The sequence below is a fragment of the Ranitomeya variabilis genome, chromosome 2 (assembly GCF_051348905.1).
Source record: "Ranitomeya variabilis isolate aRanVar5 chromosome 2, aRanVar5.hap1, whole genome shotgun sequence".
Lineage (NCBI taxonomy): Eukaryota > Metazoa > Chordata > Amphibia > Anura > Dendrobatidae > Ranitomeya > Ranitomeya variabilis.
Window position 1 is genome coordinate 430,286,331 of NC_135233.1, and position 13,292 is coordinate 430,299,622.

The following is a 13,292-nucleotide window of genomic DNA, read 5'->3' on the forward strand; positions in this document are numbered from 1 at the left end:
TGTACCAAAAAACGCATTTCGAGAGGGGAAAAACACATAAGAGATGCAGCAAAACAATAAGCGCAATTTGCCATTTTTGCGTAATTTGGAGCAGACACCTGCAAAAAAATGGAATGAAGCAGCGTTTTTGCTTATGGGGACATGGCCTGAGTCGTATGTTCACACAGGGAGCACTAGCAGCCATGTGTAGGATGTTTTCAGAAATCCCAGGGACATGTGGCAGAGAATATATGTAGTGTAAATTTACTTGCGCGGCGGATTTAACATTCTCAGCAGGGAAAGTGATGCTGCAAATTGTACCGGGTATTTTCAAATACAATGAACAGTGTGAAATGTGCGGCATAACAGAATTATTTTGATAATATCTGCTGCAGAAGGTACACGTCACAAAAGAAGTGTGGGAACATATACCAAAAGTGGTCGCTATTTCAAAAAGCTGGGTCCGCTCCTCTGCAATAGAAGCGCCAGGTTTTGCGTGGTCACCTACTGAAATGTATTTCCACATTTTTTGTGGCAGGAGTAAAAGGAATATGCAGCATTCTCGGCAATAACCATGTTCATACCAGGTTTTTGACAAAAAAAAAAATTCTAGCTCAAACCCCCTAGCCCCTGAAATTTGATAATTTTTGTGTATGGGGTGTTTTTTCTGCTTTTAACTCATTCAGTGTCCAAATTTTGGATATTTCGTTTCAGGCAGAATCACCAAGAATGGGCATGTTGCTTCTTTTCCCATGCGACGTAGTAGTTTTTCCCACTGAAGTCAGTGAGAAACTTATTCAAAGAGTATTTGAAGCGGATTTTGATGTGGATTTTGGAGTAGAAACCACTCCATGTCTTCTTTGTGTGGGATGATTTTTTTCTGCTTCAATTTATCCATTGATCAAATTGCACTGTAGGCATGTTTTCCACTGAAATCAATAGGACACTTATTCCAAGAGTATATGAACCAGTTTTCTTATGTGGATTTCGGAGCAGAATCCACATTTCCAGGATGAGATTTTGATGAGTTTTCGATGTTGCAGATTTTCTGCACCCATTCAGTAAAATAGGTTACTTGCATTTTTTTTTTTGAAAATCCGCAGAATGAAAAAAAACTCAGCAAAGATCATTATTGGAACATAGTCTAAAACTTATCAAAACTCACATTAAAAAAACCAGGTCAAAAATGCATCAAAATAGCTTATGAAAACACGTTTTCTTAGAAAACAGTGCCAAAAATCACTTGCAATTTTTCTTTTTAGAAACATTTTTCACGTGGCTTTTTCAGCCTCAAAAATCAACATCAAAATATTTTGAATATACCTTAATGGTTTGTTCACATAATGCAATTGTGCTATGTTGTTTCCCTCACAATTCTCTAAAATTGTGGTACCGATGGAAGCATTTTTAAAGTTACAGAAAACAGATGCATTTTTGCAGTGATAATATGTCGGATGATTGCATCGTGTTAACAGCTCCAGGCCGAATAAAACAGATTTTACTCTATAAACAACTTGGATCCAGCTTCTATAAAATAATATAAAGGCTGAGTTTTCTCGGATTCGGCTGCTGTTTATTTTCTGTCCGGAATATTCTGCCAGTGTTCATCTATCTGGCTTTTCACAGGTGCCTGATAAATGCAGACATATTCAAATGCTCTCCCAAAATAAGCTTTTTCCATTCACAAAGTGGATTAAAGTCTATTGATCTGAACGTCTCTGTATATCAATCATGCTGCTTCCGTCTTTCACAGTTTAATTTCCTCTCTATAAGACCGCCCATCGTTCCTGATCTGTAATCCCCATGTCATGTACCATCCTCTCACCAGACATATAACAATGTATCAGTTTTGTTCCGAGTGTTACTTTTATATCACTACTGTACTTGTTTTTTTGGGGGCAAACGACACATATTGCCACAACATTTGCCCTAAATTCTTCACATTTACAAGCTTCGCTTAGATAAGACCCTTACAGACCGCTCATGTACATGCCATTATTGTCTTTCAGTGGCCTATAATTATGTTCCGAAGCCTTTAATTACCAAAGGGGAAGCGATGCATGAGACTGCAGATTTAAAGCGCAGCCCCTTCATTTCCCAAAAACGAGAGATTTCAATAGCAAAATCAGGAAAACAAAAGCACACAAAGAAAAAATGAAAAAAAAAAAATAAATACTAAAAAAAATAGACAATTCTACTAAGAAGGTCCAGTACAATAAATTAGGAATCTGCAAATGAATATACAAAGGAAATACATACGGTATTTCTTTTAGTTTGCTACAAAATGCATGTTTTTTGTGTTTTAATTTTCTATTGCGCTTGCAATAAAAAAAGCAAAAACAAAAACAACAACCCCCCTACAAGGAAACGCCTACATAGTAACTATATGTACAGCCCTTTATTGTTACTCTTAGCCAGCTTGCTGCATCTCTGGATAGCAGGACTTGCTGAGACTTGTAGTTCTACAGAGGCAGAACAATCAAAACATAAGAATATATATTTTCTGGCTTCCTCCATGACCACCATTAACCCACTCACAACATGGAGCAGAGAAATGAAGACGTTATTGAGTCCAGCAGGACCTCCACACCATGTGCGGTTCACAAAAAGAGCCGGCATTTAACACAGACACTCCCCGGTGCTAGTGCAACACTGAGGCTTTGCACTTACTAAAGTGTGCACCGACAATACTAAAGTGTGCACCGACAATGCTGAAGTGTGCACCGACAATGACAGCATCAGACATATAAAGATATAACCTATTTACCCAATCTCCAGTGTTGGTGACAGCTGTCTGTCTGCTCCGTTCATTATAAATAGGGATTTCATTCCCGCATGGAAATCGGTAGTCAATTAACTAGCAAACACAAAAGGTGCAAAACAAATACACCACAAACAAAAAAAACCCAAAAAAACAGATAATGAAATTAAACCTATAGGTAAAAATAGATGCAGAATACGACTATATGCACAAAAAACTGAAAAATGGATAAAATGACAGAAAAAAATATAGAAAAAAAAACAAAAATATATTACAAAAAAATAGTAAATCCCTTCACACCTTCCTCAGTGTATTATCTACAAAAACACATCAGACACACAGACAAGTCCTACAGTACCTCCAAAATGCACTTTCTTCTTGAATTTGGAAGTGTCTGCCATAGTTTCCAAGCTAGATGTGACCATCTCACAAGGAGATGTCGGGACCACACATTCCGAGGGATCCCCTCTTCCCTGCCGCTCCTCACATCACTTCGTCAATTATATTCCCACATTCTGCTGATTAAATTTTGTAAGTCCTGTAATATCCACACGGGTAAAGAGGGAAAAAAAATGGGCTCGTGTTCCTTTTGTTTGTTTTTTTTGCTTTTGTCTTTTTTTTTTTGCAAAACAGAATAAAAAAAAATACAAAATGATACAAAAATGAACAATGCTAAAAAGTCAGCAGAGCACATGAGGTGCAAGATTCCTTCTCTTTTTTTTTTTTCCGGACAGGAAGGGGAATAAAAAGAACCACGGAAGGAGGAATGTGTTATTTTACACAAGTTGTAAGCTCAGAATAAGGACCACATCTCTCTGTGCCCACACTCTAGCAACGGGTTCTTTCTCTGCTGTGTGTTACCATGGAAATGCATCAGTCACTAATCGAAATAAGTGCGGGTGAAGGACGCCTGAAAACCTGGAGCAATTACGCATGCCATTAGAGAGGATAAGAAAATGATTCAATCCCTCTATTAGTTACATGGCAGAGCGTGCGCTTTGTTGTAATATATATATATATATATTTATTTATTTATTTTTTACAAACAATGATCAATGCATATATTTTTTTCTGAACCCTGCCCTTGTTGGTTGCCTTTTTTGGCCATGACAACATAATAACTCGTGATCTCGTGACCAGAATTATCTTGTGGAAGAATTATCTTTTTCCGTTGCAAATGATGCCCCAAAGTGGATGACAGCAAACCGGTCTTGGTAACTACAATTCTGATTTTCTGCCTGACACGACCACGAAGGATGGAAGAGGCACTAATGCAGCCTGAGTGCTAAAACTGCTGTATCAATCGCACACCGCCTGCACAGTATTGTGCCGGGGTCCAAATAATTAGACTAGAACCCATGTATTATACTAACCGGGTGTGATACTTTCCTCTAAGAGTATATTCATGTTCACACTACATTTGTGCCACACGTGGCTCCATCTGAACTCCCAGAAAAAGCTGAATTTCGTCATGCCTCCTGACCGAACCACAGATTTTAATTATCAAATAGAGTCTAATTTAGACTGCAACTTTAGACTGAGCTTTTATTTGTGGCTGCATCCATCTTTGACGTAAAATGCGATAGTGTAGTCTCGTGTGCTATTTTATTTCAGATTTCAAAGATGGATACAGCCAAAATTAAAAGCTCAAAAGTTGAATTTTTTGGGCTCCATTTGATAATTAATAATTTCTGGAACAAAGTCACAAGCCAAACAGACTGTAACGTTAGACCGGTCAGGCGGAAAATCAAAGGTGGAGGTGCACTTAAAAGAAAAAGTTCTCATTGCTCTCATGCTGCTGTAGTGCAGTATAACGCAACCTCCACCAGAGGGAGCTTGAGAGGGAAGTGAGACTGCGTACACAGAGAAGCACCACAGAGCAGCAGCACAGGCACCACCAAGTGGCGAGAGAGTGGTCAGACAAGCCGAGTCAAAATACAGTCAGAGCCAGAAGTACCAAAAAGGGATAAGCAGTAAACGTGGTCAGAAACAAGCCAGGAGGTTCAGCAACGGTCAGAAGCAGATAACACAAAGTCAGAGTGGCCAGAGAGTGGCCAAGTGCCAGAATTGGCGCATCTTCCAGATGTGCCTTTTCTGGGGTGGCTGGGGGCAGATGTTTTTAGCCACGGGGGGGGGGCAATAACCATGGACCCTCTCCTGGATATTAATATCTGCCCTCAGTCAGTGGCTTTACTACTCTGGCGGAGAAAATTGCGCGGGAGCCCACGCCAATTTTTTCCGCGAATTAACCCTTACATTTAATAGCTACAGCGCCGAAATTTTGCACATACACACTACTAACATTAGTAGTGTGGAATATGCAAAAAAAAGGGGGATATGAGATGGTTTACTGTATGTAAACCATGTCTCATATCCTGTCGGGTATGGGAAGGAGAAATGAAAAGCCGGCAATTGAATTAGCGGCTTTAATGCTATCTTGCGCTGCATTAAATATAAATATACATATATAGGTGTCTCACTGACATATATATATATATGTATATATACCTATTCTATGTGTATATATCTACTCTATTCTAACCTGTCAGTGTGATTTTACTGTACACCGCGCTGAATTACCTGCTTTTCAAAGGACTCCGGTGCATAAAAATCGGACAGAACTCGCATGGTGTGAGTGCTGTGCGATTTTTTTCTCGCACCCATTGACTTGCATTGGCGAGTCTCGTCCGAGAATCGCAGCAATACGCAGCATGCTGCGATTTTTTTCTCAGTCCGATTTCGGCTGAGAAAAAAATCGCAAATGAAAAGACACCTATTGAATAACATTGGTCCGAGTGCAATCCGATTTTTTATCGGATTGCACTCGTCCGTTTTCCTCGCCAGTGGAAATGAGCCCTAATGTCTCCATCTCCAGACACGTCGTATATTGGACTGCACTGGGGTGACATCCGAGTGCAATGTGATGTTTCTCTCGCACCCATAGACTTTCCTTAGGGAAAATAAGGGACTAAAAATGTCAATGTCTTCCACTAATCAGGCCGACAATTCCTCATTGATGACAAAGTTATTTGTTGTGCACTTTTGTGATTACAAAAGACTGAGCATCTTCTAAATGCAGATGAATAACGCTACAAGTGAAGCATATATAAGCATTGTCCATCTTCAAAAGGATTTACATCACAAGCATTTACTTCTATCAAGGTGACGGCGATCAACGCCGGGTGCAGATCCATTGTTCAGCTAAGAGAAAATCACAGGAACAAAGCAACTTGTGCAAGGAAAGAAAGGGGCAGACTTCTGTGCGGAGCCAGAGAACTGCAGCTTTCCCGGCTTCATGTAGCCGGTTAATAAACTGGAAACTTTCCTAATTTTTTAACATAGTTTTAAGTTCTACCATGTTATTTTTCAACATTATAAAAGTTAGATGTCACTTAATTTTTTTTTCAGTGACTCCATTAAAAAACAAAACAAAAAACACACCGACAATATTTCTGTTCGGTTCTTAAAGTGGAAGAGAGGCTGCGGTTCATGAGGTAAGAATAAATTTTTTTTTTATTTTAGGCAGCAATCTACTACAATTCAAAAATGGACAACCCCATTAAGGGCTTGTTTCCATTTGCGAGAAACACGTCCGTGTCTCGCATGTGGAAACCAAGCTCTGGTGCCGGCACTTGGGAGCGGAGCGTGCAGCCGCATAGGAACACATGGAGCTGCACGCTCCGCTCCCAAGTGCCGGCGCCAGAGCTTGGTTTCCACATGCGAGACACGGACGTGTTTCTCGCAAATGGAAACAAGCCCTAAGGGTGCTTTCTGCAACTCTAAAAAGGTGGGGAAAAAAGTTAACTTCCCCATACAAATCCCTGAGATCCGCTGATTCTGCTATGGTTTCCTGTTTTGCCCTGTGTTTCTCCATTGCAGAGATTTTGCCATTTGTTGCTGCTGGAGCGCAGATTGTGAAATCTCTACTTATAGATCAACCAGGTGTTTCGTCAGTCTTCTCTGGGGTCGTGTGTTTTTAACCCTCCATCCTAAACACTGCCGAAAAGTGTCTGGGAGAGAGGGATGAAAGTACATGCCCCCAGAGAAGACTCTGAAGAAATGCCCAGTTGATCTTTAAACAGAGATTTCACATACAGCGCTCCAGAAGAAACAAAATGTGAATTTATCTGCAATGCACAGCTGCAGAGAAAAATAGAAAAAAGGGATTTTTACAAGGTAATTAGCTCAATATTTTGAGCAACGGACATGTCCGCTTTAACATTGCTGACAATCTTAGAATAAGTTTGCAAAACCAGATAAGTGGAGGCTGATTTCAGACACCCCCACTGATCAACTGACTAAAAGAGCTGTGGTAGAGCAGAGGTGGCACAGCTCCGTACAGTGTGTAGTGTCAATGACTGAGTGTAACTCTCTCCCATGCAAGTGAATGAAACAGAGGGTAGATATTTATATCTTAAATGCACGTATAAATAATGGCGTGGCCAAATAGTTCAGTGCACCTTCCCATCTAATTGTTCTGTATTTATCTCCGCTCTCTGTTCCTTTAGTGACAGCTCTGACTTTATCGCAGCCACAGATAGATGGAAATCAAGTAGATAGGGAGGTGCACTGAACTGTTCAGCCAAGGCAAGGGTGCCCCAAGCGTCTGTGCTTAGTGTGAACAGACATATTGTGCTGACAGTGCAGATGTCATGAGTGGGGGTCATAAGACGAGTGTTTGCCTCCTACAGCCAAGCCTTGTGACATATAACAACTGGAGTTACCATTTTCATTGCCTTGGCTTTGGGTTGAATTTTCTATAACCTAGAGAGCGCCCCTCTGAGGTCACCGAATGATATCACACCATTTTGTAAACATTGTAAGAACACAATATATCTATACAGAATAGAAGACTAAGGGGAATCTCAGGGAAAATAAATAAACTTGAATTCCAGATTCCTCATCTTTGATCATTGCAGTGATGCACCTTTCTGACATCCCTGTGATTGACAGTCACATTGGAAATTTTGTGCAAAAAACGGAGAGGCTGTCAATCACAGAATATTCAGCAAACTGCTGCGCTGACATCTCCGCGGCGCTGACAGATAATCTTCTCCTGGCGTTACCGCTTCCCTGATACATATACAGTACAGCCAGAGCATGTATAGCACAAACATTGGCCCCATTCCACGTGTAGTAGGCGACACGTTTCCCCATCAAACTCATTACCGGCATTGTCTGTCTGGAATTGCCTATGGAAAAACATTTCAGTGACAACACAAAGAGCAGCAGTGATTTCATGGCTCCATCTTATATCCGCCTTTAACTCTTCTAGATTTACCCATTAAAGTAATCTCGGCTAATTATTGCATCAATTCCAGCTCATCAAGCGCCGAGGATTTACCAATGTACAGTGGCTAATTCTAGTTTATCGCTTATTTTAGAACCACAGGGCCAACCATGTCAATTGACATTCCATATGCTTCAATAAACACTTTTTACCATTTTCTACATTAGCAAATCAGAACGGCAGGAAAAGAAAAACACCCAAAATAAATTGGAGGGAAAGCCTTGGTGTAAATGGCATAGTGCCAATCAGAGACTTTGTGCCTCAGAGGCTAGTCCATGGCTTGTGCTCTACTCTGTCACCTTCTACTAGATTTGACATTGTTTTTACTTTGTCCTTTCCACTTGTATTTTATCTTTAGAGTTTTATTACATCACTAGATGGTAGCCCGATTCTAACGCATCGGGTATTCTAGAATATGTATGTAGTTTATTTATGAAGTTTTCAGAATAATGCAATTTATACACAGGATTCAGCTGGCCGGGTGCGAACAATTAGCAAAGCGTGGTTCAAATTCCGCGCCAATTCGCGGCCGGACTGCGCCTGTCGCTGATTGGTCACACCCGGCCGCGAACAATCAGTGAAGCCAGGGCCTGCTCCAGGTTTTTGAGGGCCCCGGGCGAAAGAGTCCCAGTGGGCCCCCCTCTTTAACACATACCACGATTCATGATGCACAGATACAGCAGAGAAATATAGCACAGCCAAGTAGCATACAGCCCACGTAGTATACAACACAGCCCATGTAGAATATAACACAGCCAATGTAGTATATAGCACAGCCAACGTAGTATATTGCCCAGCCACGTAGTATATAGCACAGCCCCTGTAGTATATAGCACAGCCCATGCAGTGTATAACACAGCCCACGTAGTATATAGCACAGCCCAAGTAGTATATAACACAGCCCACGCAGTGTATAACACAACCCACGCAGTATATAGCACAGCCCACGTAGTATATAGCACAGCCCACGTAGTATATAGCACAGCCCACGTAGTATATAACACAGCCCACGCAGTGTATAACACAACCCACGTAGTATATAGCACAGCCCACGTAGTATATAGCACAGCCCACGTAGTATATAACACAGCCCACGCAGTGTATAACACAACCCACGTAGTATAGCAGCCCACGCAGTGTATAACACAACCCACTTAGTATATAGCACAGCCCACGTAGTATATAACACAGCCCATGCAGTGTATAACACAACCCACGTAGTATATAGCACAGCCCACGTAGTATATAACACAGCCTGCGTAGTATATAGCACAGCCCACGTAGAATATAGCACAGCCCGCGTAGTATATAGCACAGCCCACGCAGTGCATAACACAGCCTACATAGTATATTGCCCAGCCACGTAGTATATAGCACAGCCCCAGTAGTATATAGCAAAGACACGTAGTATATTGCCCAGCCACGTAATATATTGCACAGCCGCGTAATATATTGCACAGCCACGTAATATTGCACAGCCACGTAATATTGCACAGCCACGTAATATTGCACAGCCGCGTAATATATTGCACAGCTGCGTAATATATTGCACAGCCACGTAGTATATAGCACAGAGATGTAGTATATAACAGCCCATGCAGTATATAACACAGGCCACGTAGTATAGAGCACAGCGATGTAGTATATTGCCCAGCCACGTAATAAATACCAAAGCCACGTTGTATATAGCACAGAGACGTAGTATATAACACAGCCCATGCAGTATATAACACAGCCCACGTAGTATATTGCCCAGCTATGTAATATATTGCACAGCCACATTATATATTGCACAGCCACGTAGTATATAGCACAGCCCATGCAGCATATAACACAGGCCACATAGTATAGAGCACAGCGATGTAGTATATTGCCCAGCCACGTAATATATACCACAGCCACGTAGTACATAGCACAGAGACATAGTATATAACACAGCCCATGCAGTATCTAACACAGCCCACGTAGTATATAGCAATGTGGGCACCATATCCCTGTTAAAAAGAAGAATTAAAATAAAAAATAGTTATATACTCACCTTCCGTCGTCCCCCGGATCCAGCCCAGGCGTTTACCGATGCTCCTCGCGACGCTCCGGTCCCAAGAATACATTGCGGTCTCGCGAGATGATGACGTAGCGGTCTTGCGAGATGATGACGTTGCGGTCTCGCAAGACCGCAATGCATGGACCGGAGCGTCGCGAGGAGCAGCAGGAAAGGCGACGGAAGGTGAGAATATAATGATTTTTTATTTTGTTTATTATTTTTAACATTAGATCTTTTTCTATTGATGCTCCATAGGCAGCATCAATAGTAAAAAGTTGGTCACACAGGGTTAATAGCAGCGTTAACGGACTGCGTTACACTGCGGCATAACGCGGTGTTACGCAGTCATTAACCCTGTGTGAGCGCTGACTGGAGGGGGCACTGACAGAGAGTAGGAAGGGGCGAATTTGCGGCCGGACTGTGCCCCTCGCTGATTGGTTGCAGCTGCCAGGCTGCGACCAATCAGCGACACGGGATTTCCGTGACAGACAGACAAACAGACAGAAGTGCCCCTTAGACGATTATATATATAGATAAGTTACAGTACAATGAAGATGCTGGTGGAGTCACGGATTGTAAATGCAAAACATTACCTACTTAAAGGGGTATTCCCACAAACAAAAGTTCATTTTAATCAATAGATCTTGGAGTAATAATTCCTTAATTGGATGTGATAAATAAAATGCTCCTGTGCTGAAATAATCTTATCAGTGTGCCCCTGATGTGTGCTGCGTAATTACTGTGTCTAACCTTGCAGTGGCGGACACTGACAGCTTTGGGCCCCTGTGCAAGAAATGTGTCTGGGCCCCCCTCCCTGCCCAGCATCATACCTCCCAACTTTTGAAGATGGGAAAGGGGGAAAAAGTTTGCAGCAGTTTGCGGCAAATTTTAGGCCACGCCTCTGGCCACACCCATTCATAACTAGTCACACCCATATCCACGTCCCAACCACACCCATTTAGCACTGCTGATCATACTGTTTCATAAAGAATAATTATAAACAAAAAAATATGGTCACACAGTGCTCCATACTGTATAATGGCCCCACATGATGCTCCATACTGTATAATGGCCGCACATGATGCTCCATACTGTATAATGGCCGCACATGATGCTCCATACTGTATATTGACCGCACATGATGCTCCATACTGTATAATGACCGCACATGATGCTCCATACTGTATATTGACCGGACATGATGCTCCATACTGTATATTGACCGCACATGATGCTCCATACTGTAATGACCGCACATGATGCTCCATACTGTATAATGACCGCACATGATGCTCCATACTGTATAATTACCGCACATGATGCTCCATACTGTATAATGGCCGCACATGATGCTCAATACTGTATAATGGCCGCACATGATGCTCCATACTGTATATTGACCGCACATGATGCTCCATACTGTATATTGGCCGCACATGATGCTCCATACTGTATAATGACCGCACATGATGCTCCATACTGTACAATGACCGCACATGATGCTCCATACTGTATAATGACCGCACATGATGCTCCATACTGTATAATGACCGCACATGATGCTCCATACTGTATAATGGCCACACATGATGCTCCATACTGTATAATGACCACACATGATGCTCCATACTGTATAATGACTGCACATGATACTCCATACTGTATAATGACCACACATGATGCTCCATACTGTATAATGACCGCACATGATACTCCATACTGTATAATGACTGCACATGATGCTCCATACTGTATAATGACTGCACATGATGCTCCATACTGTATAATGACTGCACATGATGCTCCATACTGTATAATGACCGCACATGATGCTCCATACTGTATAATGGCCACACATGATGCTCCATACTGTATATTGGCACCACTGTACTGTACTATGTGACATATATAGTGTAACATGCACTGAGCACTGACCAGGCGGCCTCGACCAATCAGCGACGGGCACAGTATCGACGTAGATGTCATAATGGTTGCCATGGCGACGATGATGTCATAAAGGTTGCCTTGACCAATCAACGATGGGCACAGTCTGCCGCGAATTCTGGAATCATCATTGTCCATATACTATGGGGACATGCATATTCTAGAATACCCGATGCGTTAGAATCCGGGCCACAATCTAGTTATAATATATATCTGATATATAATGTGGGATGTCCTGGAGCCGGGCTCAGGGTCACACAGTGCAGGGTGAGGATCACTGTGACTTATTGCTGCAGCTTCAGCTTACATGCAGATCGGGTGAAGCTGGAGCCGGGACCTTATCTGTCTGTAAGTTTAAGATGGTGCAATAAATCTCACAGTACAGAGAGATCTACAGAAAGCAGATAAGAAAGCAGGAATGAGATGAAGCCCATCACATACCTCCTGCCCGGGACCCCATGGCTTTCTACTAACTTCATCTCTCCTCCAGGCCTCCGGCAGAGTGAAACAGGTGCGCAGGTGACGTCAGATCAGCAGACACACAGCCTGCTGTCTGCAATAGGAGGATGCCGGCCGGCACTTGTACACTGCTAATACAGTGCGGGGCCTGCACCGATCTACAGCAGCAGCAGAAAGCCGGGGCCCTGTATGCCCCTGCCTGAAAGGGCCCCCCTCCACCTCCGGGCCCCGGTGCGGCTGCACTGATTGAACCGGCGGTAGGTCCGCCCCTGTAACCTTGGAATATGAACATAAGGATGAATGACCTCGGGGAGATCAAAACATCCAACACCGCGGAGACACCATCACGTGTTTCTCAACGCAGTGATCCAGAACACTGCCCCCATCCCTTATGGGAAATATGCAAATGCATGTAGAAAAGCCGCGGAAACACCATCACGTGTTCCTACTCCACACTGATGAGGGGCAAATACCCCGAAACAGCGGTCTGTGGATGGATACCATGTTTTGGCATAGGTGGTTTTCCTTTATTGGATGCTGCCCTTCCCGTGGTTGTTCCTTCCCGGTGAAAGACCTGGCTATTCATTGCTTGCGTTGAGAAACACGTGATGGTGTCTCCGCGGCTTTTCTACATGCATAATCTTGGAATATGGTCTGATCATACCTCATCTCCTAGCAGGGGAGGAAGCAAAAGAGGATACAGACATTACAGCACTGGATCACAAATGATTCTTTTTGTGAGATGAAGCATTTCCCTTCCTGTTTTTAAACAGTTTTACATCAAAGAAAGAATCATTTGTGATCTTGTGCTGTAA

The 13,292-nt window shown here is 42.6% G+C and overlaps 1 protein-coding gene across 10 annotated transcripts in view; it reads right to left on the minus strand.

The window, feature by feature from the left end:
- SHANK2 (SH3 and multiple ankyrin repeat domains 2) overlaps nucleotides 1-13,292 on the minus strand; it is a 672,686-nt gene that overhangs the window by 283,296 nt on the left and 376,098 nt on the right. Inside the window, exon 1 of one of the 10 annotated variants that reach the window (XM_077286979.1) lies at nucleotides 3,099-3,664. The exons of the other annotated variants lie outside the window; for them this stretch is intronic. Coding sequence (XP_077143094.1) covers nucleotides 3,099-3,165 — 67 coding nt within the window. The 5' untranslated portion in view covers nucleotides 3,166-3,664. Of the gene's footprint in view, nucleotides 1-3,098; nucleotides 3,665-13,292 lie in introns of those variants that run through there. 10 annotated transcript variants of the gene reach the window in all.